At 39.3% G+C, this 26,386-nt stretch overlaps 6 protein-coding genes across 6 annotated transcripts; 3 read left to right on the top strand and 3 right to left on the bottom strand.

Moving 5' to 3' along the window:
* Positions 1 to 5: 5 nt before the first annotated feature.
* On the bottom strand, positions 6 to 590 carry GUITHDRAFT_101475 (hypothetical protein; the record flags this gene model as incomplete). The annotated part of the gene is made up of 1 exon (XM_005839955.1): positions 6 to 590. The coding sequence occupies one exon, from the start codon at positions 588 to 590 to the stop codon at positions 6 to 8; it is 585 nt and encodes a 194-aa protein (XP_005840012.1).
* Positions 591 to 5,809: 5,219 nt separating this feature from the next.
* On the top strand, positions 5,810 to 7,621 carry GUITHDRAFT_133415 (hypothetical protein; the record flags this gene model as incomplete). The annotated part of the gene is made up of 1 exon (XM_005839954.1): positions 5,810 to 7,621. One exon carries the CDS (start codon positions 5,810 to 5,812, stop codon positions 7,619 to 7,621), a length of 1,812 nt encoding a protein of 603 aa, XP_005840011.1.
* Positions 7,622 to 13,872: 6,251 nt separating this feature from the next.
* On the top strand, positions 13,873 to 14,702 carry GUITHDRAFT_133414 (hypothetical protein; the record flags this gene model as incomplete). Its single annotated transcript, XM_005839953.1, has 2 exons — positions 13,873 to 14,610; positions 14,649 to 14,702. 2 exons carry the CDS (start codon positions 13,873 to 13,875, stop codon positions 14,700 to 14,702), a joined length of 792 nt encoding a protein of 263 aa, XP_005840010.1.
* Positions 14,703 to 21,657: 6,955 nt separating this feature from the next.
* GUITHDRAFT_133413 (hypothetical protein) lies at positions 21,658 to 23,099 on the bottom strand (the record flags this gene model as incomplete). The annotated part of the gene is made up of 2 exons (XM_005839952.1): positions 21,658 to 21,681; positions 21,720 to 23,099. The coding sequence occupies 2 exons, from the start codon at positions 23,097 to 23,099 to the stop codon at positions 21,658 to 21,660; spliced, it is 1,404 nt and encodes a 467-aa protein (XP_005840009.1).
* A 357-nt stretch (positions 23,100 to 23,456) lies between these two features.
* On the top strand, positions 23,457 to 25,256 carry GUITHDRAFT_133412 (hypothetical protein; the record flags this gene model as incomplete). Its single annotated transcript, XM_005839951.1, has 2 exons — positions 23,457 to 25,132; positions 25,184 to 25,256. The coding sequence occupies 2 exons, from the start codon at positions 23,457 to 23,459 to the stop codon at positions 25,254 to 25,256; spliced, it is 1,749 nt and encodes a 582-aa protein (XP_005840008.1).
* A 187-nt stretch (positions 25,257 to 25,443) lies between these two features.
* GUITHDRAFT_101472 (hypothetical protein) lies at positions 25,444 to 26,339 on the bottom strand (the record flags this gene model as incomplete). Its single annotated transcript, XM_005839950.1, has 4 exons — positions 25,444 to 25,509; positions 25,560 to 25,747; positions 26,196 to 26,255; positions 26,303 to 26,339. 4 exons carry the CDS (start codon positions 26,337 to 26,339, stop codon positions 25,444 to 25,446), a joined length of 351 nt encoding a protein of 116 aa, XP_005840007.1.
* Positions 26,340 to 26,386: the final 47 nt, after the last annotated feature.

The following is a 26,386-nucleotide window of genomic DNA, read 5'->3' as shown; positions in this document are numbered from 1 at the left end:
GAGATTTAGGATGGTGTAGAGGTTGCTATGATATCATTTAGTAGTTTGATGCATTTCTTGATGACTACGATGTCATCATCATCCATCTTGCGCTTAGCAGATGTGACAATTGGCTCATCTGGCCAGAAATCCTTGTATTTCTCAATATAGCCCATGCTTCTTGCAGTAACATCTTCCGGGGTGCAGTATTCACCCCATGATTTGAAGAATATCCTATTGGGAAAGTCAGCATGCACATACCATTGGCTCTTGCCACCGCGCACGAGTGAATCCCAGAATGGCAATGCCTTTGGATCGCAATAATCCAGATAAGGGATGCCCTGTGTAGTTAGTTTGGTGTGTGCATCTGGTTTATCCTTGTTATCTTCATATGCATCAAAGTAATGCTTGTAGTATAGATCATAAGACAATCCCATTCGCTTGTCGTCCATTGGAAATGCTACAGTGCATTGACCATTTCGTTGGTTGTACTTGTACACATTGTTGCGGTCTGGTCCATAGAGGTAGTACCATCCATCATCTATTTTCATGCTCTCATTGAATATGCGACAGAATGCCCTGTCATAAGGCTTGTATTGTGCAATGGTCATCTTTTAGTTGATCGCTCTTGACTTATAGAGCATCATTTTTTGAGATATTATCAACATTACTATATATAATCAGATCAATAGTAAAAAATTCTTTATATTGTTGTCGTGGTATAATCAAATCTACTTAGAGAGTCATAATCAAAGAGATGGCTAAGACCTTTATCATAGGCAACAGCCTGCCTTATCAATATATCTTTTGGTAAATAGATATTTTGACTTGATAAAAATCACTGTATATTTAGATTTATTATCTTACAAGAATCTTATGCATCTATCTCTTCATCATCACTGCCTCTAACATCATCAGATTCAATTTCACTTGTATATTCAATATCATCATCCACATCTCCATCCCCATACCCATCCTCATCCTCCTCATCATCTCCATCCTCATTGTTACCATCCTCATCAGAATTATAATCAGGATCATAGTCATAGTCATAATCATAATTTTTAACAGTTTTTGATATTGTTTTAAATAGTTGCAATTCAGAGATATTTGATATATCTGGAACTTCAAAGTAAATCTTTACAAATGTTGCTTGATTCTTATTCTTTTTGACTGTTTCATTGTATTCTGCATAATCATCAAGATAATGATAACAATCAAATGCATTTGCGGCATGAAACACAAAGCGTTTGTATTCATACATATTGAAGTTGATCTGTTTGATATTCATTGAATTGATGCAGAGGTTCAACATATGATACGCATCTGCAATCGGTTCCATAAATTCTGTCAATAGTGTTCTATTTTTACCCTCATATGGCATGTCATTCAATCTATTTGACATTAGAATTATGCATTTTGATAATGAAATTATGAGCTCTTGATATGTATAGAACTCTTTGGCTATGAGTTCTATATTTGAGAACAAGGTCTTGCATTTATCATTGATCTTTGAATCATCCAAGAATGAGAACAATGGGTTCTGTATTATTCTTTCTTTCAGTTTATTTGCACAATTTTTTATCTTGAGAATGTTGTTGCATTTACGCAATATTTCCTTCAAATCCCTCAGATCGTACAATCGATTGTCCTTTGTCACTTGCTTATGCACATTCAAGATATTATGTTTATTGGAGAGTGCATTTTCAAGTTTCTCGATAAGCAATTCTTGTTCATCAGAATCATCGGCAATGATGATCTTGCTCAATCTAAGAGCAAGTTTCAAGATGTAGTTCAGTGAGTACATTGGACTGTATTGCTCTGTTTATAATTCTTGTTCATTTTTGAGATGGATAATGGAAAAATATATACAGAGTAAGTAGTTTTTTATAAGGTTTTGTCGTCAAAAATATATGATATTATTTATTTTTTCACAGCATTTTTGAAACAAATCTAAAAACACAAAAAGTGTTTTTATAGTATTTTTGATCATTCACCAACCTTCATCAAAGTGTCGATCACAACTCCTTGAGCAATACATGTAGTCATATCCATCACACAGCTTATATATACGACCACAGGGGCATTTGAAGTCTATGCGTTCATTGTAACACTCATGGCAGTGTGCTATGATATCTGTGAAACCATCTTTAGATCGCACAAAACCAATATTGGCAATGTCATTATAATCGTATTTATATTCACAATGCTCACACCTCAGAACAACATAAGTATGTCTGCATTCATAACACATCTGCAATACATTGAAACGGTCAGTATAATCCCAACAGAAAGAACCATAGTGTTTGCGTCTGTGTTCTTCATCATTCCTGCAACCTGCTTTGCAGCACCATTGAGCACACATAGAACACATGAAATGATTCATTCTGAATTGATTGATGTTTTTTTTACAGATATTCTTATACTGCTCGAAGATGACATCTTCAACAATAACAAGGGGAGTTTCATGAAGCTTGATGCTCTTGAACTTTTCTGTGAAGGGATCCATGCCTTGATGACCATACTGATGTGCTGGCTTCATTTTTGATATTAGATGTATATTATTCATACAAAAAGTAGGATTAGTGTTCTTACAAATAAAGTCAGATCTTTTCCATCTAGAGGGTATATATTTTATGGTATTAAAGTAAAAATGTTGCCATCAGCAAGCAAGACATCATCTATATCTGCAATATCTGATTTTGATGCGCCATTCAAACGAGGGGCAGAACTGACCCTTATGAGATATGATATATCAGACATCTATCCAAGCAACAGTTTTTACAGATTTGTCAAGAATTCAAACCTTAGAAAAATAGAAAGGATCTTAGCAGATGAGAAAGAATTGCAATCATATGCAAAAAAATTCAATACAACAGAACCAAAACTCCAAAAGATATTGAGGCAGATGAAGAGCAGGCTTGAGATTATGTCAATGGAGAAATTGCAAAGCAAGCAGGATACATCATCTAAGTTGCCTTCAGCAAGCAGAGCATCACCGAGGTTTATCCATCTTCCGGACGACGTACAAGAATTGATATTTGCTAAGATTGAGGATGTATATTCATATAAATTGCGTGATTGGATCGATAAGGATGTCATATTCAACAACAATGATCAAAACAAGTACAAAATCCTTTGTAATAATAGCAGCACTGGTGCAATTGAGTATCTGCATTGCTTGATAAAGAAGAACCTGCTCTCAATAGATACTCTTGATTTTGAAATGTTGGCAAAGCATAATAATTCAAAAGCAATAAAGCTGATAGAGAAATATTGGCATTCACAACTTACTTCACAAGAAGATACTTTGATCAATCTTTGCGGCAATCCAAATCCTGCTGCATTGAAATTCTTGAACAAGCACATTAGAGAACTGAATACCTGTTATGATAAGGATAAGGTCAGATACAAGAACATTGGATATGATAACCAAACCCGGATTGATCTCAAAATATTCAATAATCCTAATCCAAATATAGTGAAGATCATACACAGGATTGATGAAATCAAGGCAAATCTGAATGTAAAAGCTATCTCATCAAGCCCACATGAGGAGCTTCTTAGATTGTTGCTGGTGAATGGGAATGAGTATGATATAGATTGGTATAGACTCTGTGCAAATCCAAGTGAGATAGCAATCCAGTTAATGAAAAAGCATAGACATAATACTAAATATACGATCTTTATGAACCCAAATATAGAGGCATTCGGATTGTTTCCAGAGATAGATGAAGAGATGCAATTAATATATTTGTGCAAGAATAAGAATGAGAAGGCTACACAACTATTGATCAAGATGTATAATGATAATCATAAAATAAAATATATGATTGATAAGAATATGCAGAAGAATAATAGTGATAATATGTCATTCTTACATCACCTTGGTAAATTGAACAATGAGACCGCGATGAAATTCTTTAAGGATAATATTTATATGATCAAGAGATACACCTACAGTTATGAGAAAGAACCATTGTTCTTTATCATAAAGAATCCACACTGGATAGCTGTAGATATGTTATTGGATAGATTGAAGACTCATTATAAAGAAAATACTGATGAAAAGATAAGGTTTGTGAAAGGTCTGTGTGAAAATCCATCAGAGAGGATAATAGATGAATTGCAACATCACCAATTCTTCTATAGAAATGGAGAGAGGGTGTATATGGTTGATTGGGATAGGCTATTGCAGAACCCGGCAATATTTGTGCCTTAAACATAAAAATAACACTTCTTGGCATGAAATAAAAATTGTAAATGTTTTATTATGTGTAGGGAAGTTTTCCTATGGCAGGCCTAATCCTGAAAGATATTAGGATTTGCACTCATATATGCCATGCAACTTTCATACCCTTGGAACCATTTTTTGTTGTTTAGAAGGTTGAGTTCTTTTGTCGTGGCTGTTGCAAAATAATCCCTCATTGCATCTCCAATGTAACATATGTTCTTGACACTGTTCATGAACTGTCTTTCAGTGATCAGATCTAGTTTCCAAGTGTCATGCTCGAAAATCAACATGTTGAATCTAGTGTCAGTATCTAGCTTCTTTTTGTTTTCGAGCAAGAAATCCTTGAGCTTGATGTTGTTGTTATAGAACACATATTTCCATTTGATCTTTTGTTTGTTTTCCATAATGATATCATATGCACCATCATTCCTGCTGAGATTGTTCCAATCTACCTTGTCAAGATTCTTCTTCAAGATGTCAATTGCAATTGGATTCAGAGATAATTTAGACCAATCTATTTTATTGCATCTTTTTTGAAAGAGATCAAGGGCATGCTTGTTCCGACAATCATACCAGAAATAACTGTCAATGCGTATATTCTTGAGAATGATGTCTATGTTGTCTTCAATGAATTTATTATGGACATCTGAATTGGCATGATTATTCAGGAATTTGCTCAGATTTGTGCTATCATGACACTTGCACTCTTGAAGATTGATGATCTTAATGACATCAGGGTGTGGATTTCTCAAAAGATATTCATGATCTATCTTCGTAGGATTCTTCTTCAATATGTCAAAGGCAGCACGATTTGTAGATAGCAATTTCCAATTGACATGTTGAATATTTTTCTCAATGATGTCCAAGGCATTCTCATTCTTTGAGATATAATTCCAAAAGAGATCATAATCATCATTTGATGGATTCTTTTTCATTTCATGCAATATTTTACCAAGATGCTTGTCGCGTATAATCTTAAGAGCAGTTGGGTGTGGATTGTTTATAAGAAAATCCAGATACAGGTCATCAACATTGATCCATGGCAAGAGCTTATAATCTTCCATTGTTGTACTTATTCACTTGAAGATAGGTGGTATCATTTTTTACATCATTTCTTGATAAGTTTGTACAAATTGAACCTCCATCATTAGCTTTCTCAAAAAACAAAGACACTTTAAATAATGATTATGGTAGCTCAAAAAGTTTGCTATAAGAATTCTGATTTTCTGATAACAATGTATATATAATAAATAAATGTCCATCAGATCTATCAGTGCGGATGAGTACAATTCCTTGATGCAGAATGTGCCTAGGCGATATATCCGAACAGATCGTTCCAGTGGATCAAGTGATGAGGAGGAGTATGTTGACCTAAGACCTCTAGCAGGTTTCGCAAAAATCTCTACTGATACTATCCGTCACATTCTAAGATATGATAGAACTGTCCTTATGGCGGTTGGCTATGTATATATCCATCATCATCAGATTGGTCCTAAGATACGTGAGTTCTTAGACTTTCTGAATAATGTGGATAATGTAGAAGACCGTCGGCTTTTGTTGGAAAAGGATGATGAGATCTTCAGGTTCATATCCAGCATGGCTCATATTGCATATCAGAGATTGCCAAGCATCCCGAATTATACAGACAAGGACAACGACATGTTGAATGACATCGTCTTCAATTTCTTTGAGATTAGACATTCACCACTCAATCTTCGCAATTTTTGGTTCTGGAACAAGTTGAACAATCTATTCAATCCACCGATCTCGGATTCAATAGAAGAAGAATATGATCAGATAAGAGATGTTGCTGAAGTTTTCCGTATAAAGTATGAGGGTGCTTTTGACAGCTTATATAGTGGGCTGTCAGAAGGTGATCTGAGTTATGTGAAAGATAACTTCATGCCATCAGACCCCAACCAAGACCTTCAAGAGCTCAAGAGAATGTTAGAGAGAATGGACGCAAGATCAATAACAACATATTTCTTTCCGAAGGGAAATTCCACGAATAACTCACCATCCTCAAAATCCAGCAGCATCAGAGATAGGCAGCCCACACCCCTTAATAACTCTAAGTGTTCTAACGCATTGAGGCACATCGACAACAAATCCTTGCAGCAATTGTTGCAGAGCATATGCCCATATCTCACAAACGAGTCTCAACCAATCAATGATACAATAACTAAGATGTTCAACAGGAAGGTTTTCTATTCGAATACCATAAACATTCGTGACCCTGATATGAACGAGCTTGAATACATGGAGGGATTATTCAGAAGAAATCCAGAAGATATATACTTTGATATTGCACGTGTAAGACACAACACCTCTGTTGACGCTGGTGGGCTCACTCGGCAGTTCCTTACATCATTATCCAAACAATTCGTGGCCAAGTATCTCAAGAGGTTGTCCAATAGAAATAACATATACATCTTCAAGAGGGACCTTGCTGATGATGATTACAAATTTGTTGGTGCCATTCTTATTTTCCTCCTGCGCAACAATAATGGCATAAATATAAGGCTCTCTCTCATGGATGTAGCGGGCCTTATATACAAGCCTATCAAGCCCAGAACAAGGCACAACATGGATGGCTATCTTGAGGATTACAATGATATAGAGAGATACATAAAACACTTCGAGCTCTCTAACAGCTCGGAATCGTGGATGAAAGACCACAAGAAGACAACGCTGTCGTACCACGACATCCTAATGTTCTACCTGCTGGAGTTCGGCATCAACAAGGACATAAAGAGGCTCATTGATAGAGAGAGGACTAGCATCAAGAAGATAGTGGATGAGAGCATGATAGATATCTATGAGTATGACCCCTACACAAAGCAGAGCAACATCAACAAGATGTACAAGAACATATTGTGTGGTATGAGGATATCAAAACGCAACTTTTTTATTGAAAAGCAAATTGGTATAAGCGGTCTCGCAAGAGTTCTGGCCCGTGTTGAGAGCGTGAAGAGGAATGTGAAAAGCATCTTGATACCCAAGATAGTGTATTATGACCATAAGAATGTAGTTATGGTCTCACCTGGTATAAAGGAGCTATTCGACAGGGTGTTATCTATGCCCAATCGTGTATACAAGAGGCTGCTTGCACAATGGATCAGGTTAGACAATGATCCAGCAAAGACAAAGCTTCTAGAAGGATTGCCACAGCACGAGGACTTTGTTAAGGCCATCCTTGAGTTCTGGACCGGTTCAGGCTATATCCTTATTGACCAGTTGTCTGAATATTCAGTCAGGGCAATGAACAACAGTGGCCATATCCCGGTTGCACACACTTGTGGCCAGGTAATGGAATTATCAGAGCATTACAAGGATGTTGATGAGATCGTATTCAAGTTCTTAGATGCTATATTGATCATGGAGATCAGCAAGTTTCAATTTGTATAAATATATCGATACACAACTTTGTAAAACTCTAACCAAAAAATGATAAGGCTGTTACTTAGAACATACAAATGAATATTATAAAGTTCTCCTCGATAGATGTATCAAAGTTCAATATCGGAACCAAAAGGACAATAAGGAACAATAGTGTGGTGTCTATATTGTATGATGGAGAGAAGGTATTGATACAATCGCCATTCCTAAGATTTGATCCATCAAAGAAGGATACAATATCGATCATACTGAACAAAAACGATAAATCAGAGCAGTTTGAACAAAAGATCAGGGACATAGAGGAGAGATTTGATCAGATCATTGCTGAGAATTATAACAGACTGAAGCATACGAGACAGAGAATTGTATTCTTTGATTCATTGTCAGATGAATCCGAAGATGAATTTTTCTATGAATCAGCAGATAATTCTGGAGTGGTTGATATTGGAAAGATTGTTAAGAGAAGGATTATTACGGGTGATAGGATAGAATCAAGGAACAACACTAATCTTATAATAAATGATACAGACAAAAATGTGATTGGTATGGAGAAATTGAATGATGAAAAGAATGCAAACAAGAAGATACGGGTGTTATTGCGTCTCTATGGTATACGCATAGATGATCTCAATCATGTATGGTATGTATATAGATATAAGATGGTGCAGATTGAGACAGACAATAGATACAGCCAAAACCTAATAAGGAGTATCATGCCATTCATATCATTTCTTGAGGAAGCTGATAAGGATGATGAATAGGTCTATTAAAATAATATTTGATATTCCAAGTATATTTTATTTAGCGTATAAAGAACATTAAAACAATATTATGTGGTGCTATAAATGCAATAAGAATCTTTAATTGAGTGTTGTATCTAAGCAAGTTTGGTCGGATATGGCATAAAAAATTGTTTCTCTTATTTGCTACAAATATCTTATGCACTCTTCACAGTCTAGCCTTCTTCTCTTGTGACTGCATTGTTCGTCTTCAATCTTGCAGTCCTTGCATTTACTCCTTTGTTTGTTGTGGATGCATATAGAGCCACCTCCACACTCCTTGCATTGGCTCCTTACCCTGTTGTGCTGACATATAGAGCCACCTCTACACTCCTTGCATATGCTTCTTATTCTGTTGTGTTGGCATATAGAGCCACCTCTACACTCCTTGCATTGGCTTCTTGTTCTATGATGCTCACATACAGAAACGCCTCCACACTCCTTGCATGCGCTTCGTAATCTACTATGCTTACATATGTAGCTGCCTCCACACTCCTTGCATTGGCGCCTTTGTCTATTGTGATGACATAGGGAGCTGCCTCCACACTCCTTGCATAAATACCTTTGTCGATTGTGTTCACATATTGAGCTGCCTCCACACTCCTTACATTGATTCCTTCTTCTATGGTGGTGACATATAGAGCCGCCTCCGCACTCCCCTTTATATGCCCATAGAGACATATATAATATTTTGGTACAAGATCCATATGTAATTCGCTTTAATTACTTCTTGAATACCATACAGATGATATCTTGATTAGATAATGAGAATGGATTCGTATATAATACTTAAGTAAAGACAGAGGAAAGGCCGATATGAATAAGACACAATACCTCGTACAAGATCCATATGTAATTCTCTATGACTGCTTCTTGATATGCTGAGATGTGTATGATTGTTATATACCTGCATGTGAGAGGTGTGGGGTATTGTACGCGGGTGGTGTAAAGGCCGGAGTCATGACGCTTCGCTATGGTACCGGCTTGTGTTAAGGCCTTATGTATAATAGGGATGCAGACTGACGTAAGACTGATGTAAGGCCTGTATATTTCATACACAATACCTTGTACAAGATCCATATCATACTCTCTATGATTACTTCTTGAGCATTATACACATGATGCTTGTGATATCTTTATTAGATAACTACAATGGATTTGTATGTGATATGAAGAGAGTGATATAGAGGTGTCATATGATGTATTGTACGTAGTCGTGTAAAGGGCCTAAGTGATGACGCTTGGCGCAAGCGCCTGCGCTGTATGACCGTCTAGTACAGGCTGTGTGAAGGCCTTATGTATCATATGGGACTTGCTTAGACCTATATCATACATACACAATATCAGGTACAAGATCCATATGATACTCTCTATGATTACTTCTTGAGCACTATACAGATGATAGTTGTGATATCTTGGATGATGACAATGGATTTTGTATGTAATATGAAGAGAGATATATAGGTGTCATATGATGTATTGTACGTAGTCATGTAAAAGACAGGAGTCATAATGCTTTTTCTTGTACAGGCTCACTCTAAGGTAAAAATGTAGATAAAAGATAAGAGTAAATGTCAAAGAGTAATTCACCGGTGAAGGCAAATGTGGTGTCATCACTGATTGCAATAGAACCGACTACAGAGTATGTTGATAAGGAGTTGATATCGAGGGTGAGACTGTTTAAACTGACGAGGGAGGAGTTGAGCCATATATGTGAGGATGAGACAACATTCAAGATATGTATCAAGCTGATGGATATGAACAAGAGACAGCTGAGGTCATTATGTAGGAACATAGGCATACTATTCGAGAATGGGTCGGACAACTCGAGTGAGATACATAGAAAGATAATTAGGAAGGAGAACTTAACATTATCATTGAGCAAGCTACCAACAGAGATGAAGGAGCGAATAGTGACAGAGTACAAGAGGATGATGCCACCGAGATTGTTGGACTGGATAGATCCAGAGAAATTAATATTAGTGGATCTTTTAGGGAATCCGAGTGAGGGGATGATAAACGTGATAGAGAAGCATTTTGAGGAAGAGTTGGAGGAGTTATTGAGATTTAAACCACGAGATCAGAGTGCCGGATTGCGCAATCTAAATATGAACCCGAGTGATGCAGCGATAGATTTTTTGGGGAAGCATCCAGAGTATATAGTGGAGGAGTACTTGATAGAGAACAAGAATGTGAGAGGTTTGAGATTATTGATGCGCAAGAGCATGTTACCATTGACGGATGTTTTATCGAAATGTATCCACGATGAGATATTTGATAAGTATTTAGAGAGGGACGATAGATATGTAAATCTAGAGTACTTGTCAGGGAATACGAATGAGAGAGCGATAAAGATAATAGAGTCATATAGAGATAGAGATTATAAGATAGATGATCATAATGAGGTGAATTGGAAGATATTATCGAAGAACCCATCGGATGCGGCAGTGAGATTTATGATAGGTAATGAAAGCAAGATAGATTGGATGAATTTCAGTAAGAATACGAATACGGAGGCAGTGAGATTCACGATAAGAAATGAGAGCAAGATATTTATAAGTGTTTTTAGTATGAATACGAATACGGAAGCGGTAAGATTTTTGCTAAGAAATCAACAGTATATCCATAGGATAAATTTTTGTATAAATAGCAATGATGAAGCGGTGGATTTTGTTTTAAATAACGATAGGCGTTTAGATGTGAGAGCATTGTGTTGTAATCCGAATGACAAGGCGATAGATTGGTTAATAGAGCACAAGACGAATAAAGAGATCTATATGCTGAATTTGTCGAACAATCCAAATCCTCGAGTGAGACTTTTATTGCGAGAGAGAAAGTCAGAGATACGTTGGCATTTTTTATCCTCGAATCCAATAATATTTGAGTATAGAGATTAGATTTGGATGTATATTTATTCATGAGCTAGATGGTGAAGCTGGCTGTGTGAAGGCCTTATATATAATCCATAGTTTGTAGGGAAGTATGTGTATATTTATGAAAAATGAAAAATTCTTAAAATGATATGTCACCAAACATGTTCACGAACCCCTTCTGCAATATCCCTCTCGACAACATCTCACGCAACACCATCCACACCAAGTTCTCCTCTCTCAACACCAACAATGAAAACACCCTCGACAATCTCTACAAGACATATCAGGTTTACAATTGGTATCTCGATATCCTTCACATCAACAACACCATCCGATCCATCAACACCACTCCCAACTCAAACAAGAAGATCCAAAGCCTGCTCAAACTTGCTGACAGACTCCATGATGACATCATGTTCAACATCGAAGAACACCACTTACAGATGACACAAATCCAACAATCACCCCTATTGAGACAACTTCATGAATATGTGGAGAAGATGTAAACACCAAATGATGGATGGATATATCTTTTATCCATTTATCCGGAGAGCAAGTTGGGAGATGTGAAGTACTCACCCATCCTACCCAAACACGCTAAGACACATTCAGACACAATATAAGGTACAACATGTATATAATATTTTATGATATGATGGTTTATTGGTTACAATAGTAACAAATGGATAATCAAATACACGATATGGTATATGATGCGATATACCACCATGCTATGCATAAACCTGCATATGATATACTCTATAGACCACGTTTTCACATAGTCTATAGAGGGTATGATATAAGAGATTATGCGTAGGATTGTAGAGGATTGCATGGTGTCTGATATGATGGCTTGATAATAATGTTATGTAAGATGATGCTGTTGATAGTAATCGTGATATCGATCATAGATGCATAGGTGTTGATATGCGGTCTCCTCCTTGCATATATCGAATTCATAGAATAGAGGATTGATTTCAGGATCCATATCATAGTAGATATCAGGATGTATCTTGGTATAGCATTTCAATTTTTCATTCTGTCTAGGATAATGAGCATAAGTCAATTCAAAGGATCTCAGAAGCCATAGTTCCAAAAAGAAATCGGCTTCAATCCAGAACTTGTACTTGTTCTTCTTAGATATCAAAAGGATGCACTCCTTGTATTTTTCATCATATAGGACAGGCTTGAAACCATATTTATGGACATCCTTGTCGGATACACAATATATGAAGAACTCTTCTTGATCCTGCAAGTAAGTGACATTCTTGAGTTTCTTAGTATGAACCCTCTTGATAGTATCAAGATCAACATTACGAGTAAGGATGTACAACTCACGATAACCTAGACGATTGAATGTATGGAACTTGAAGCAACTATCCGGTAACCATAGTTTATAAGGGAGAGATTGTATGTATGGGTCTTGAGAGAGTTCAAAATAATCCCATAATCTTCTATCATGAGACTTCTTAAAGAAGCAGAATTGTATCCGATAGAGCTCATTGATATGGCCATAGAGGGTGTGTCTGAGTAGTACAATTCTAGATTTTTGTTGTTTAAGGAGAGGATGGGGCTGATCAAAACACTTCCAATCAGGAAAAAGAAAGGTAAGGTCTGAAGAGAATTGGATAGTAAGGATAATAAGATCGTGCAAGGAGAGTTCGATGTAATGTGGATCTAATATATCATATCTGAAATAGAGATAATTGAGGATGGCGTGAGTGGGATTATTGAAAGACCTGATATGGTTGGAGATGAGTTGGTACAATTTAGAGACAAGCTTATACTTATGTTTGATGTTATTCAAGATATCATCATGTAGGACAGATAGATCAATCATTTGCTATTGGAATATATGAAAGATATACTTATATTGATATGGTATTTATTTCAATATGAATAATAAAAAGTTAACATGAGGACGGTAAGAATTTTGATGATGTCTCCACCTCTCCCTAAGTAGGGGGGGGGGACATGATAGGGGGTTGAAGGTGTGTCTCCAGGGAGGGTCTTATTTTTTTAGGTATATATATACCGATTTCTAATTAAGGGGCAGGGTGGAGACACACATTATATGATGGAGGCTTGGTTGGGTTGTAAGATGAGGATGGTAAGGAGAATATATGTATAAGAGAAAGATTGAGAATGAAGGAGTATAATTGAAGAGATATAAAGAGTAATATGATAATATAGAAAGAGAGAATGTCGGATGAGGAGAAGGAGTGGATGAGATTGTATAACAAGGAATATTTGCAACGACGGAAGGAAGATGGAAGCATAAAAGAGATATATGAGTACATAGCAGAGTACAACAAGAGAAGGTATCATGAGGATGAAGAGTTTAGGAAGAGGATATTGGAATCATCAAGGAAGTACAAGAATAAAAGGTACAATATGGATGAGGACTATCGTGAGAGAGTAAAAGAAATGAATAGGAAGCAGTATGAGGATCCTGAAAAGAGAGAGCGAATAAAGGCAAGGAGACGAGAGAGGTATCAAGAGCAAAAGCGTGAGAAGGCATTGATGATGAAGTAATTTATTTTTATGAATGATGTGTCAAAAAGCATATAAAGAAATGTTCATATGATATATAGAAAGAGTGTAGGGGATGTTATTGAAAGATGCGATATGGACAGAGAATGAGAGGAAGGAGAATTTGATAGAATTATCAAAGAGGTTAGATGGATTGGGTTTCAAGGTGATACCATTAGAATTGTCGAAGGAGTTGTATGAGGGTTTGACAGGACCATACAAATCATTGAAGGATGCGAAGAGGATCTATAAAGGGACAGACGGAGTAGGATACAAGAAGGCTCTAGGTGATTTAGAGAAATTGCATGGCGTGTCATGGAAGAGATGGAACAAGCCACTATCATATACAATGAATGTAATAAGAACAAGACCAATATCAGGGTTAGGAATAATAGGAAAATCATTGAGAATAGATGATGATACATACAAGATAGAATTGACGGATGAGATGAAGGAGTTATTGAAGGAGTGGGAGAGTGCGGCGCAGGTGGTGATAATGTCAGGTGAGGGGAAACAGTACATCTTTAAGGAAGCTGAGAGCGTGAAAGGGTTCAAGAAGTTGTTGAACAGTACGATAGAATTGTTGGATAATATATCATATGTATGTGAATATCCGTATCACAATCCGACGGTGATATTCAGGTCAGATGTGTTATCAGAGGTTCCAGGATCTTTTAAGGAGTTTTATGAGAAGGAGGTGAAGGAACGCATGAAGGGAACTAGGCCAATAAGGCTGAAGAAGTATGAGAGTATAAATAATATGAATATGATAAAGTTCAATGAGATGGCGGATTGGGACATATCAAAGGAGCATGTAAAGTTATTATTAGACAATTTACATGAGGATTATAGGATGGGAAAGAGATGGTTTACGCCATTGCAGAGTATATTAGGGAGAGTGGATGATGAGAAGGGGATAAGGGATGTATTTGACAACTGGAGCAAGAGGCCAACGACGAAGCAAGGAGATTGTAGTATAAATCCGGAGTATTCGAAAGTGTTAAATGACATGAAGATGGATGCGATAGGGAGAGATAAAAGCCTACACAAGAATCCGAATTGTCTGGTGAGTGCGGTAAACAAGAACCTGAACAATGAGCAGATAAGATGTTTTAGACAGGTGACGGATCAGTTAGGTTCTTTAAGTCACGAGAGGATGATGATGGATAAGCATATAGAGTCATCTTGTTTAGAGGATAACAAGGATGTATTCATAGTATCAGGATTAGGGACGGGGAAGACAACAGCGGTGATAGATTACTTGAAGAAGAGCAAGAGATGTTTTATATTTGTGGTACATCTGAGGAATTTGATATCGGACATAAAGAGCAATCTAGGGAAGGCTGGTGTGAGGGTGAAGACTTATGAGGACGATTCTTTCAAGTCATTGTGTGATGGAAAGAAGAAGTCAAATTGGATAGTGTCATGCAATAGTTTGCATAAGTTTGTGAAGGAGCAGATGAATGAGGATTGTTCAAGCAGGATGTGGAGTGGTGATTTCAAGGGATATACGATTGTGTTGGATGAATTCAAGAGTTTGAGGGAGTATTTGTATACAGCGACAACATTCAAGAATACAAGGTTGAGGTGTATATATGTATTGAACAAGATGTTTGAGACGGCCGACAAGATAATAATGATGGATGGGAACATGACAGACGATGATATAGATTATTACAAGGAGAGAAGGAGGGGAGATTTAAAGATAGTATCATCAAGGTACAGGAAGTATTATAGTATTTGTATTAAAGACCTTAAAGACCAATTTCCAATTTACCACCAAAAATGGAAAATCAAAGTACATAATTTGAGTTTTTTTGGAAAAACCATCAAAAAATCTACCATCAAAAAATCTATATAGATTTGTTTAAAGACCAAAATATACAAAATTCCAAATTACCATAAAAAATGTTCAAATATCCTTAATTGCTTCATTATCTGCCTCCTTTCATTAACTCTATTCTGATCTATTATAAATACTACAAATATTTTATATATTTCTCCTTACCATTCTCGTAAGAGAATTAAGCAGAAATTAACAAGGGTCGCTAAGGCCTGTGAGCGAAGCGAAACTGGCCGAACATGCGCAGCATGTTACTATCATGCCCTCACTAGATCTATACATATCCCTCTAACATCCCTCTCAATCTTCTCATATTCATATTCTTCATCTCCCTTACCATTCTCGTAAGAGCATTAAGCAGAAATTAACAAGGGTCGCTAAGGCCTGTGAGCGAAGCGAAACTGGCCGAACATGCGCAGCATGTTACTATCATGCCCTCACTAGATCTATCTATATCCCTATCAATCTTCTCATATTCATATTCTTCATCTCCCTTACCATTCTCGTAAGAAAATTAAAACAAAAATAATAAATGTCGCCTAAGGCCTGTGAGCGAAGCGAAACTGGCCGAACATGCGCAGCATGTTACTATCATGCCCTCACTAGATCTATACATATTCTCCATCTCCCTTTTATTTTATCTATCCCATACTTTATCCCTTACAGCCACATTCTCTCCAACTCTTTATCCCCTTATTTAAACTTCTTCTTCACACCTTACACTCCCATACACTATACACCACACCACTACACTCTTAACTCTCCTACAATATCTATCAAATCAAACCTTCATCATGATCCCTACACAACATTTTGTCCTCTTCCTTTAGAATACATAACATACATACATGCCTCAACCATCCATTCATCAATTCTTTCATTCACTCCACAACTCCATCGATAATCTATTGTTCATCCTCAAAAACATTCATACACAACTACCACAACAAACACCCCTCAACTTCCTAAATAAAATCGACCGCATCTTCTACATCAATCTTGACCACAGGACCGACCGCAACCAAAATGCACTTCGCCAATTAAAAATTATTGACCCTACTCTCTCTAAAACTGAACGATTCCCCGCTATCCAATATATCAACCCCTCTCTCTCCAAAAGAGATCAAAACACTGTCGGCTGCAGCAAATCACACATCGCTATCGCCCAGATCATGCAAGATCGCGGCTACAAAAATATACTCGTCCTTGAAGATGACTTCGATATCCAGGTCCCACTCCAACAACTCGATCAACACATCTGCCTCTTCTTCGATCGAATACAATCCTACCACTTCTTATTGCTCGGCACTGGCTCCAACCTTAAGGTCTCCAAATTTGACGATATCATCAATAAAGTTCTCATCAGTTGGAACACCACCGCCTACATCATGTCCCACTCCGTCCTACCCAAATGGATCGAACACGCCACCACATGCACTAATAAACTTATCCAAACTCATATCCGAAATAATAACGTTATCGATGAGGCTTGGTATATCTTCTTCGGTAAAAATGCTCACTCTTACACTTTCGATGGATACGGCAAAAGATACATCACACAAATCGTCGGCTATAGCGATATCGATCATAAATACATCTCTTGGCAAAAATAATTCTCTCCTTTCACAACACACATTTACCATCTCATCTCTCTATAAGCAATTATTATTGGATTTGACGATAAACGTTTCCAATCTATCTCTGCTTTCCTCTCCAGCAATAAGGGTATCACTCGCGGATTTGAATTACATGACAAAACACGTAATTCGTAAGGTGACAGTCTTCTCTTATTCTCTATCAACCAATCTACAGCCTTCTCATTCGAATTTAAACAAAACATACCATCTACTTCAAGTATATGCGCTCTATTCTCTGGTCGTAGAGTGTAATCCACCGCTACATCATTGCTATTCGAAATAAACGCTGGCCAATATATCTTATTCGGATGACTTATCATAAATCTTACCGCTTCTGTATTAGTATTCCCACTTAATTCTGCCCAATCTATCTTACTCTCATTCCTTCTCATAAATCTCACTGCCGCATTCGATGGATTTCTCGATAACTTCTTCCAATCTACCTTATTATTCTCACTCTTCTTATAATCCCTATCTCTATATGACTCTATTATCTTTATCGCTCGATCATTCGTATTCCCTGACAAGTATCCTAGATTTACATATCTATTGTCCTTCTCTATATATTTCTCAAATATCTCATCATGAATACATTTTGATAATATATCTGTTGTTGGTAATTTATCATCCAAACTTAACCCTTCTTCCTCAGAACCCGAACTCGACTCCCAATTACGGTGCTTATTAAATAATCTCAAACTTCTCACATTCTTGTTCTCTATCAAAATTTCACTCCTTATCAAATCATAATACTTATCCAAAAACTTTATCGCCGCATCACTCGGATTCTTATTTAGATTCTCTATTGCAGTCATCTTATCAATTATATAATCATCCTCTATTGAATCATCATACAATAATCTCGTCATAAACATTATCTTGCTCTTAAAATGCTTCTTTATCAGTAATATCATGCCCTCACTCGGATTCCCTAATAACGACGGAAATTCCAACTTCTTTAAATCTATCCAATCCAATAATCTTGGAACCACTATCTTCATGTACTCTCTTATTATATGTTCCTTCATATCTGCTGGCAGATTACTCAATGATAATCCTGAATATCCCTTCTTATTTATCTTTCTATGAATCTCACTCGAATCGCCCGATCCATCCTCAAATAGTATCCCTATGCTCCTACATAATGACCTCAGCTGTCTCTTGTTCATGCCCATCAGCTTCATGCATATATCAAATGCTCTCTCATCTCCACATATATAGCTAAACTCCTCCCTCGTCAGCTTAAACAGTCTCACCTTTGTTATCAACTCCTTATCCACATACTCCGTCGTTGGCGATTGAGCCAACAATGAAGAAACCACACTTGCCCTCACCGGCGAATCGGATTTTGACATCTACTCTTACCTCTTATCTACATTTTTTACACTTCTCAACAATATTTTATGGAACCCCATGGACTAAAAGGCGTGGGTCACACATCGCTTCTCATCCTTCCTTATATCCCCTTTATTCACCTTCTTCCAAATTTAAAATCTACAGGGGTTAGTCAATTAACTTTCGGACAAATCCCCTGGCTAAGTCATTTAACTTCCCCACTAAAAGGCGTGGGTTACACTCCCTCTTATAAAAACGGTTCTCTCCTCAATACCTCACCCTCTCTCCCTCTCCTCCCTACATGCACACGAAATATACTCATCGGGATCCTCTCCCTCCTCCTACATCTATTCCATCTCCTCCAATTCACCCTTATATCCACCCTATACTTCCCTATATCTCCCCTTACCATATTCAACCATATGTAGATATCACGCATATATAGATACACCGGTATCGTCCTCCTAAATGTCTCATCGTAGTCCTCATCAAATTCTGTATACCACCCTGAATACATATCCTCATCTCTCTTATATTTTATTTACATCCTGTTGGCTTTCCTATTTTTTCTTTAAGACCCTTATATATATTCTCCTTACCATCCTCATCTTACAACCCAACCAAGCCTCCATCATATAATGTGTGTCTCCACCCTGCCCCTTAATTAGAAATCGGTATATATATACCTAAAAAAATAAGACCCTCCCTGGAGACACACCTTCAACCCCTATCATGTCCCCCCCCCCTACTTAGGGAGAAGTGGAGACATCATCAAACCCTTACCATTCTCGTATAGATCATTCTATATATCCTCTGGTTAATTCATATAAAGCTTGCTCAACTATATTATACATATACTAGTGCGGACTATGACGTCTCATATTTACAGTTTGGCAGCTATTCACAAACAAACTGGACAATATTGTTGTCCAAGACTTGCTAACAAGAAGGAAGAGTATATCTGTCCTCAATGCAACAAAACATTAATACTCCGCCAAGGCAAAAAACGAGTCTTTCATTTTGCACATCACAAAGATGATGAACCTTGCTCCTACTATAATAATCCTTCTGAGTCACAAATCCACAAGGATGCTAAAATTGCGCTTAAGCAATTCTTAGAAAAATGCCTACCATTCAAGGTCATGCGTAATTGCTATGTTTGCAAACATCTCATACACGATTGGAAGGCTCCTGATTTTTCTACATGTCAAGTCCACCTTGAACATAGATTTCAATATAATGATAGCACTAAAATCGCTGATGTAGCTGTTGTTCATGATACTCAGATATCCGCCATATTCGAAATATGTAATTCACATTTTACAAGTGAAGACTGTCGACCTGAACCATGGTTTGAATTTGACGCTAAATCCTTATTGAATAATATTAACAAACTTGTAGTGGAATTATACTGCATTCGAAAACAAAAATGTGAGCAATGCATACTTAATCAACCTTTGAATGATTTGAAAGATTTGAAGACCTTCTTAAACGGCTCTAAAACTCACTGGAATTGGAATGAAGATGTTCTTGATCAGCTTATTATTAACATATTGAAAGGATCCTCCACACACTTTTCATCAGATCATCATTGCCTTCTTTCTGACAAACATTCAGAACATCTTATTGAACATAATAAACACCTCATTGAACTCTTCAATCCTGTCTTTAAACATTTTAGAGTTGCTGTCTATCTCAATGATGACGGATTTTGTTCCTATATAGTCCATGATTATGATTATAGTAAATATAATTATTGGATTGCGGATTATGCCCTTGGCAAATTCCCTGCGTTTCATGCTTACCTCACCTTCACTGAATATGACACCCTTTCTATAATCAAGAAAATCCTTAAATTCATTCATCACTATCTGCCCAACCTAAAATATATGAAACAGTTTATAATCAACTACTCTGAACCTTATCCATTTATCAATGATTACAAACCTACTTCAACATGCGAATTTAAATCTTATTATTCGAAACAAGCTGCAAAAATTCGCAACTTTTATAATAATTATGCTACCCTCAAACAAAACAAAGTCACTTTTCTTCTTCAAGATCAAGATGTTACATTATTTCACCCTGTTACAATTCAAAAATTAACATTCAATATTATTTATGACAGTATACATTTATATCAGCAACGTATATATGACTTGTCTATTGAAGACATTATATCTTGGTATAAAGCTCCCAATGATAAATTCCCAGAACGCCCTAAAGATGAAGAAGATCTAGAAGATTTTGATTATTATGAAGACAGCAGTGGTTCTTATATCTGTTTGAAATGCCCCTTCTCTGAAAAAGATACTGTCAAAACACTTGGAGCTTGGTGGGATCCCTCCATTAAGAGATGGTGTGTCAGAAATACTGTCTATAATCAGTTCATATTTGCACGTTGGTTACCTAAATAATATAGGAAGTCGCATAGATCACACCATTCTCATATGCTCCATAATGATTGTATTGATGATCTCATATGTGTCTCCACCCTGCCCCTTAATTAGAAATCGGTATATATATACCTAAAAAAATAAGACCCTCCCTGGAGACACACCTTCAACCCCCTATCATATCCCCCCCGGCCCCCCCTACTTAGGGAGAGGTGGAGACACCCTATATCCCTTACCAATATGGTACTACAGTATAGACAAGCTAATCAAGAAAAATATAACCTTAATCGTGTCTTGAATAAATACAACTCTGGTACCATAGAACCTAAACCGTCCTTTATCAGAAAGTATGACCTTTACAAAGACGAAGGTATATGGAAATCACATATTATATACTCATAAATATGTATATCAGTCACTTTCTACATTTTATTCCTATCACCATTCTCTCCCACGCTTTACATGCTCTTTTTTCCATCTCATGAAACATATACATTATTTCTTCATCCTTCACCTCAAATCGTTCTATCACATGCGGCTCTAACACATTCAATCCCTCTAAACGCAACCTCAACAGTTTCATATGATATCCTATCTTATCATAATCGAACTCATATCTTGCATAATTCACTCTCACTTTCTCACCATTCTCATTTATATGTTGCTCCTTGTATCTATGTTTCACTATCAAACCCTCCAACCTCCTCCTCACCTCCTCTGCCACCTTCTTGTAACTTAACCTCTTCGCTAATACATACTTCGTGATCCTAGGTCTCCTAAATGTTGGCATCTTTCCATCCTCTAACATCTTGTTGTACAACTTTGCTAATGCCTCCTTGTTCCTATTCTCTTCTGTATCCTCCATCACCATCACATCAAAATAATTCCTCATATCATCCTCTTCTATCTCAATCTCCTCATCCTTGTACCTCCCTGTGTCCAAACATCCAAGATCGAAACAATCCTTCACACCTAAGTACTTCCTCATCACCTCCTTCGTCCTCCACATATCCATATAGAATGACATATACCCATTCATTGGACTGTCTTCTGATATCTTGTTTTTCAATATCGCCTCCAAATGTGATGTCCTATACATGTATGCCACCATCTTGTTGTGCTCTATCAACGGATCTATAATCCTCTTGCATGCCTCATTCATATCACTCTTCACCGATAAACCACCCATCAATAAACCCCTATATCTCTCTATATACTCCTCCCTCTTGTTCTCAGGTACCCTCCCTAGATAATGTTGGATCCTATTTCTCCATTGCTCCTCCTTCGACCTACTCGCCTTCACATCATTGCATCTCAACATCCTATCAAAGTCCTCATTCTCCCTACTCTCCCTCTCCCTCAACAACATTTCTTGCACTTCATCCTTCGTATATGTTATCTCTCTCAAACCATCCTCTATCTCTATATTCCTCATCCTCAGGAAACTCATCACCTCCATATTATTGTAGATCACCTCATCCTTCTTCTCACGCTTTATCTCTTTTTCCTCCTTGTAGTAATTCCTTATTACCACCATCCCTAACCTCTCTAAATTCTTGATATAGTAATGCTCATAATTCAACATCTGTGTATCCTGCCTATACAAGATCTTCATCAATTCCTTGTTGTGCATACTATCCTTCGAACAGAAGTTGTCAGTATCCACATTCTTCATCTCCCTATTTATCTCTATCATATCCTCCGTCTTCTTCATTATGCCATTCAACACATTGCTACCTAAACACATCTCATTGTAAGTCCGTCTACAATCATCTATGTCTTTATGCACCGGCATTCCCGCATATATCATGCTCTCCGGCTTCAACTTATAATTTATGTAAAAGAACAACATCTGACAATTCCTATTCCTTGCTAACTGCTGCACTTTCTGATCTGGCGTTAAGGTCCTCGCAAATGTCGATATACAGTACGTATTGATCGGCCTCTCGGCCTCATAATTCACTCCCTCTATTATCGAGGGCGTTGTTATCACCACCTTCCTCCTCCACAACTTATTCACATCCCCAGAAAACTCACTCTTGTACCTCTCCGTATCTGACGCTATGTACAAGATCCTTGCCACTAAATACATCTCTATATCCTCCACTTCATGCAACTCCCTCAAACTCGCTAACTCCTCCTCCGACATCACACCCAGTCTATCTTTTATATATCCCTCTACTTCCATGTGTAAATCATACATCAAATCACGGGTATTACACTCCCTTATCTGTCTCGCAAACACACCCTCATTATAGTAAGCGGAGCCGTCACGAGACTAGGGAAGCTCCGAGAAGTTGCGTTATCGCATCTCTTGATATCAGCCGGGAACCAAACAGCGGCCTCAGTCGTCAGTGACGGGTGTCCGCAGATCCGCTGCCCGGGCCGAAGGGTCCGGGCCGGAGGGTTTGAGGGGAGAGGACATGGCGAGGACCCGAGGGAGGAAAGGATGAAAGGGACAGGATCTCGTCCCTTTTCCTTATCTCTCTTGCTCTTCCTGCTCTCATTTGCATGCTGTCAAGGCTCGAATGAGGGAGTGGCGGCAGACGAAAGCTTGCAGGAACAACCAGAAGAAGCAGAGCTGTGGGTTGATCATGACGACGTCCATCTGCCGCGCAGGCAGAACCTCTCCATCGAGATTACAGAGCCCCAGGATGGAGAGATCCTTTGGACTGAAGGTCAGAAGCTACCAAGTCTGACGATCCTGCTTGAGGTGCATGGGGGATTGATCGACTTCGGAAGGCACCTCGCTCAGTGCGATGGAGACATCACGGTGATGGTTCAGGGGATCCCGGTATGGCACTCAGATGGAAGCGTCAACACGGCTACCATATGGGTGTGGTTCCTTCCAGTCACCATGGAGATGCACGAAGCTGGCGAACTGAGGAGGATCCTACCACCGCATTCGATCCACGTGAAAGTAGAGGACGGGGCGTTCTTCATGGAGAAAATCTGCCGATTCGACGTTGCGAGGACGCATGGATTAGACACTTGGTCACACAGAAACGCCTACCAGAAACTCTGGCCAGGACGAGGGAGAGCTGGCGTCAACTCACTGAGCGAAATCATCGAAAAGCTGAAGCAGGAGGTTCAGGGGCTGCAAGGAAAGATTGAAGCGCGGAAACAGAGGGGGCAGGATGCTGGACCCTCCCGTCATGAGGGTAGACGTATCGTGAGCCTTTCCTTGGAAGAATGGCTGCATGCACGAGAGCTGGGGTACCAGTGCTCAGCATGCGATAGAATTTACGAGGCAGACCCCTCCCGTTTCCGCTTCCGTGTCAACCAAACCCTTGAGTGCGATGTATGTGAGGCCCAGAGAATGTTGTTCGACTGGCAGTTTCCGGAAGATTCAAACAATACTTGCAGAGCCAGGAAGCTTCTAGTGCACAGCCTTGACGGAGCTGCCTGGTCTCTTCCCCGACAGGTCATGTTCCTTGCCATGTCCCTGGGCTTCGCGCATGCCACTGACCGTATCCTCGTGACGAAAAGCCGTGACGTGTGGAATTATGCTGGTAAGGACTGCTCTCAAGGATGGCTGTGCTACTTTGAGAGGATCTCGGCGTGCAAGGAGGAAGATCAGTGGTCGTTCGTTACCCTTCCCCTCTCCGACCTCACATCCAACGAGTCTCAAACTGTCGTAGTCTCTGACGTCAGTCGTCCCGGGCCCTTCTGTGCGACTTACCGTGTCTCTGGGCGAGACATGGTTCGCTCATGGAAGTTCGAGGCAAGAAGCCCCCCGCAGCTCGCCCACCGCAGCTTCTGCTGGTGGATGGCGCAGCTCGTGGCTTTCATCTTCGACCCGAGGGAAGAAGTGGTGGAGTTTCTTCGCAGCACAAGGGGAGCAAAGGGGAGCAGGGAAGCCTCAGGCTTCAAGGACGTTCGCGCCATGCTGTGCCATCGGTACTGCACGTTCGCAAATGCCAAGAGCTTGATCCGTGGGTTCGGGAAGGAGGAAGTCGTTGGACTGAGCGATGAGGCCCGGAGGCGAGTGAACGTCACGGATGAAGGCCTGCACGCAGTCTCCTCCCTGCTGCTCTCCTCCCCCATGTCGGGGCTTCCCGCTGAGGACTCAGGAGGCTTGCTGCGGTCCGGGTGTGAGTGCGGAGATGCTTACTTCGGCTACATGTAAGGCAGCTTGCTCGTTGTGGGAATCGCATGCTGACATGTGTTTCCAAGATCGCAGGTGCTGCAAGACTTCAAGGATAGCGAGTTCGACGAGGACTCTTGCCAGTTCGACCTTTTCCTATGATCGAGCTCCAGTGGCTCCCAACATCACTTGGTCTTGATGGCCCCTTGGCTTTTCATGACAGCATTATTCTTTTTTAGCTTCTCCAAACCCTGAACTTCTACTTATCAACAAGAAAATACGTATTCCTCACTCCTCTTCCCCCATTCACATCCCTCAAAGTATCATTTACACCAACTGCGTTCAACTCCTAGGAGCCCCTCCCTGACCTCGCCGAAGACCAGGAAGCAAGGAGCATCATCAGCTTGATGAGGATCTGTATGTTCAGCATCACTTCACAAGCCGCTCGTCCACACTCACTCTCACCACACATCCGGCGACGACCATGGCGAGCCTGGTCAACTTCTTCTTGCTGGCTGAGGGGAGTTGCTCCACTGAAAAGGGCAGGAGCCGCTCTCTCTCATACACGGTCCCATAGTTGGAGGAGTCAGGCTCAGCCCTCGTCGACGAGCTTGCTTCTACCGCTGCTGGCTCGCCCTTGGCCATGACGATCCCTGCCGGTACGTCATCAAAGACAAGACAGTGCAGACAGACAGCGTGATCTAGGACGCCGGCAAACCACGCCATGTCACCGCCGGAAATGTTGTCCTTTGGCTTCTATCCCTTTCATCCACCTCCTTCCTCTCCCGCCCGCCCTCCTCCCCCGCCGCCCCTCCCCCCCCGCCGTTCATTTTCACCCTCATCCTATGAGACCAGCCAGCTAAAATTTGTCCTTGCGCCTCAACACAGGAAATCCCACCCTGCCGCTTCGCGCCCCCGCCCCCATTCCCCGCTGCTGCTCCCCCGTTCCTCCCCCGTTCCATGTCCTTCATCTCTCAAGCACAGGACCTTCCCTTCCCGTTCCTACATCTCCGCATACTACTCCGCTCTCTCGCGTCACAGCGCTCGCCATGGAGCAGGTACCATGTTCGCAACCACAATGATAGAAAAACATTTATTCACTTGTCGACTGCTTGCTCGTTCCCTTGTCCTTGTCCTCCATGAAGATGTTCAGAACTGCAGCTGTAAGACAAGAGCATCACGGGAGATACATCTCGACCCCGATCGACCCCGAGTAAGCAACAGCATACTGCAGATCTTCACCATTGCCAAGATCTGTCTAGGATATCTGAATGATCTTTGAACTTTCTTTA

The sequence above is a fragment of the Guillardia theta genome (assembly GCF_000315625.1).
Source record: "Guillardia theta CCMP2712 unplaced genomic scaffold GUITHscaffold_7, whole genome shotgun sequence".
NCBI lineage: Eukaryota > Cryptophyceae > Pyrenomonadales > Geminigeraceae > Guillardia > Guillardia theta.
Note: the sequence above shows the minus strand (reverse complement) of the source record. Positions and strands in the feature narration are given on the sequence as shown.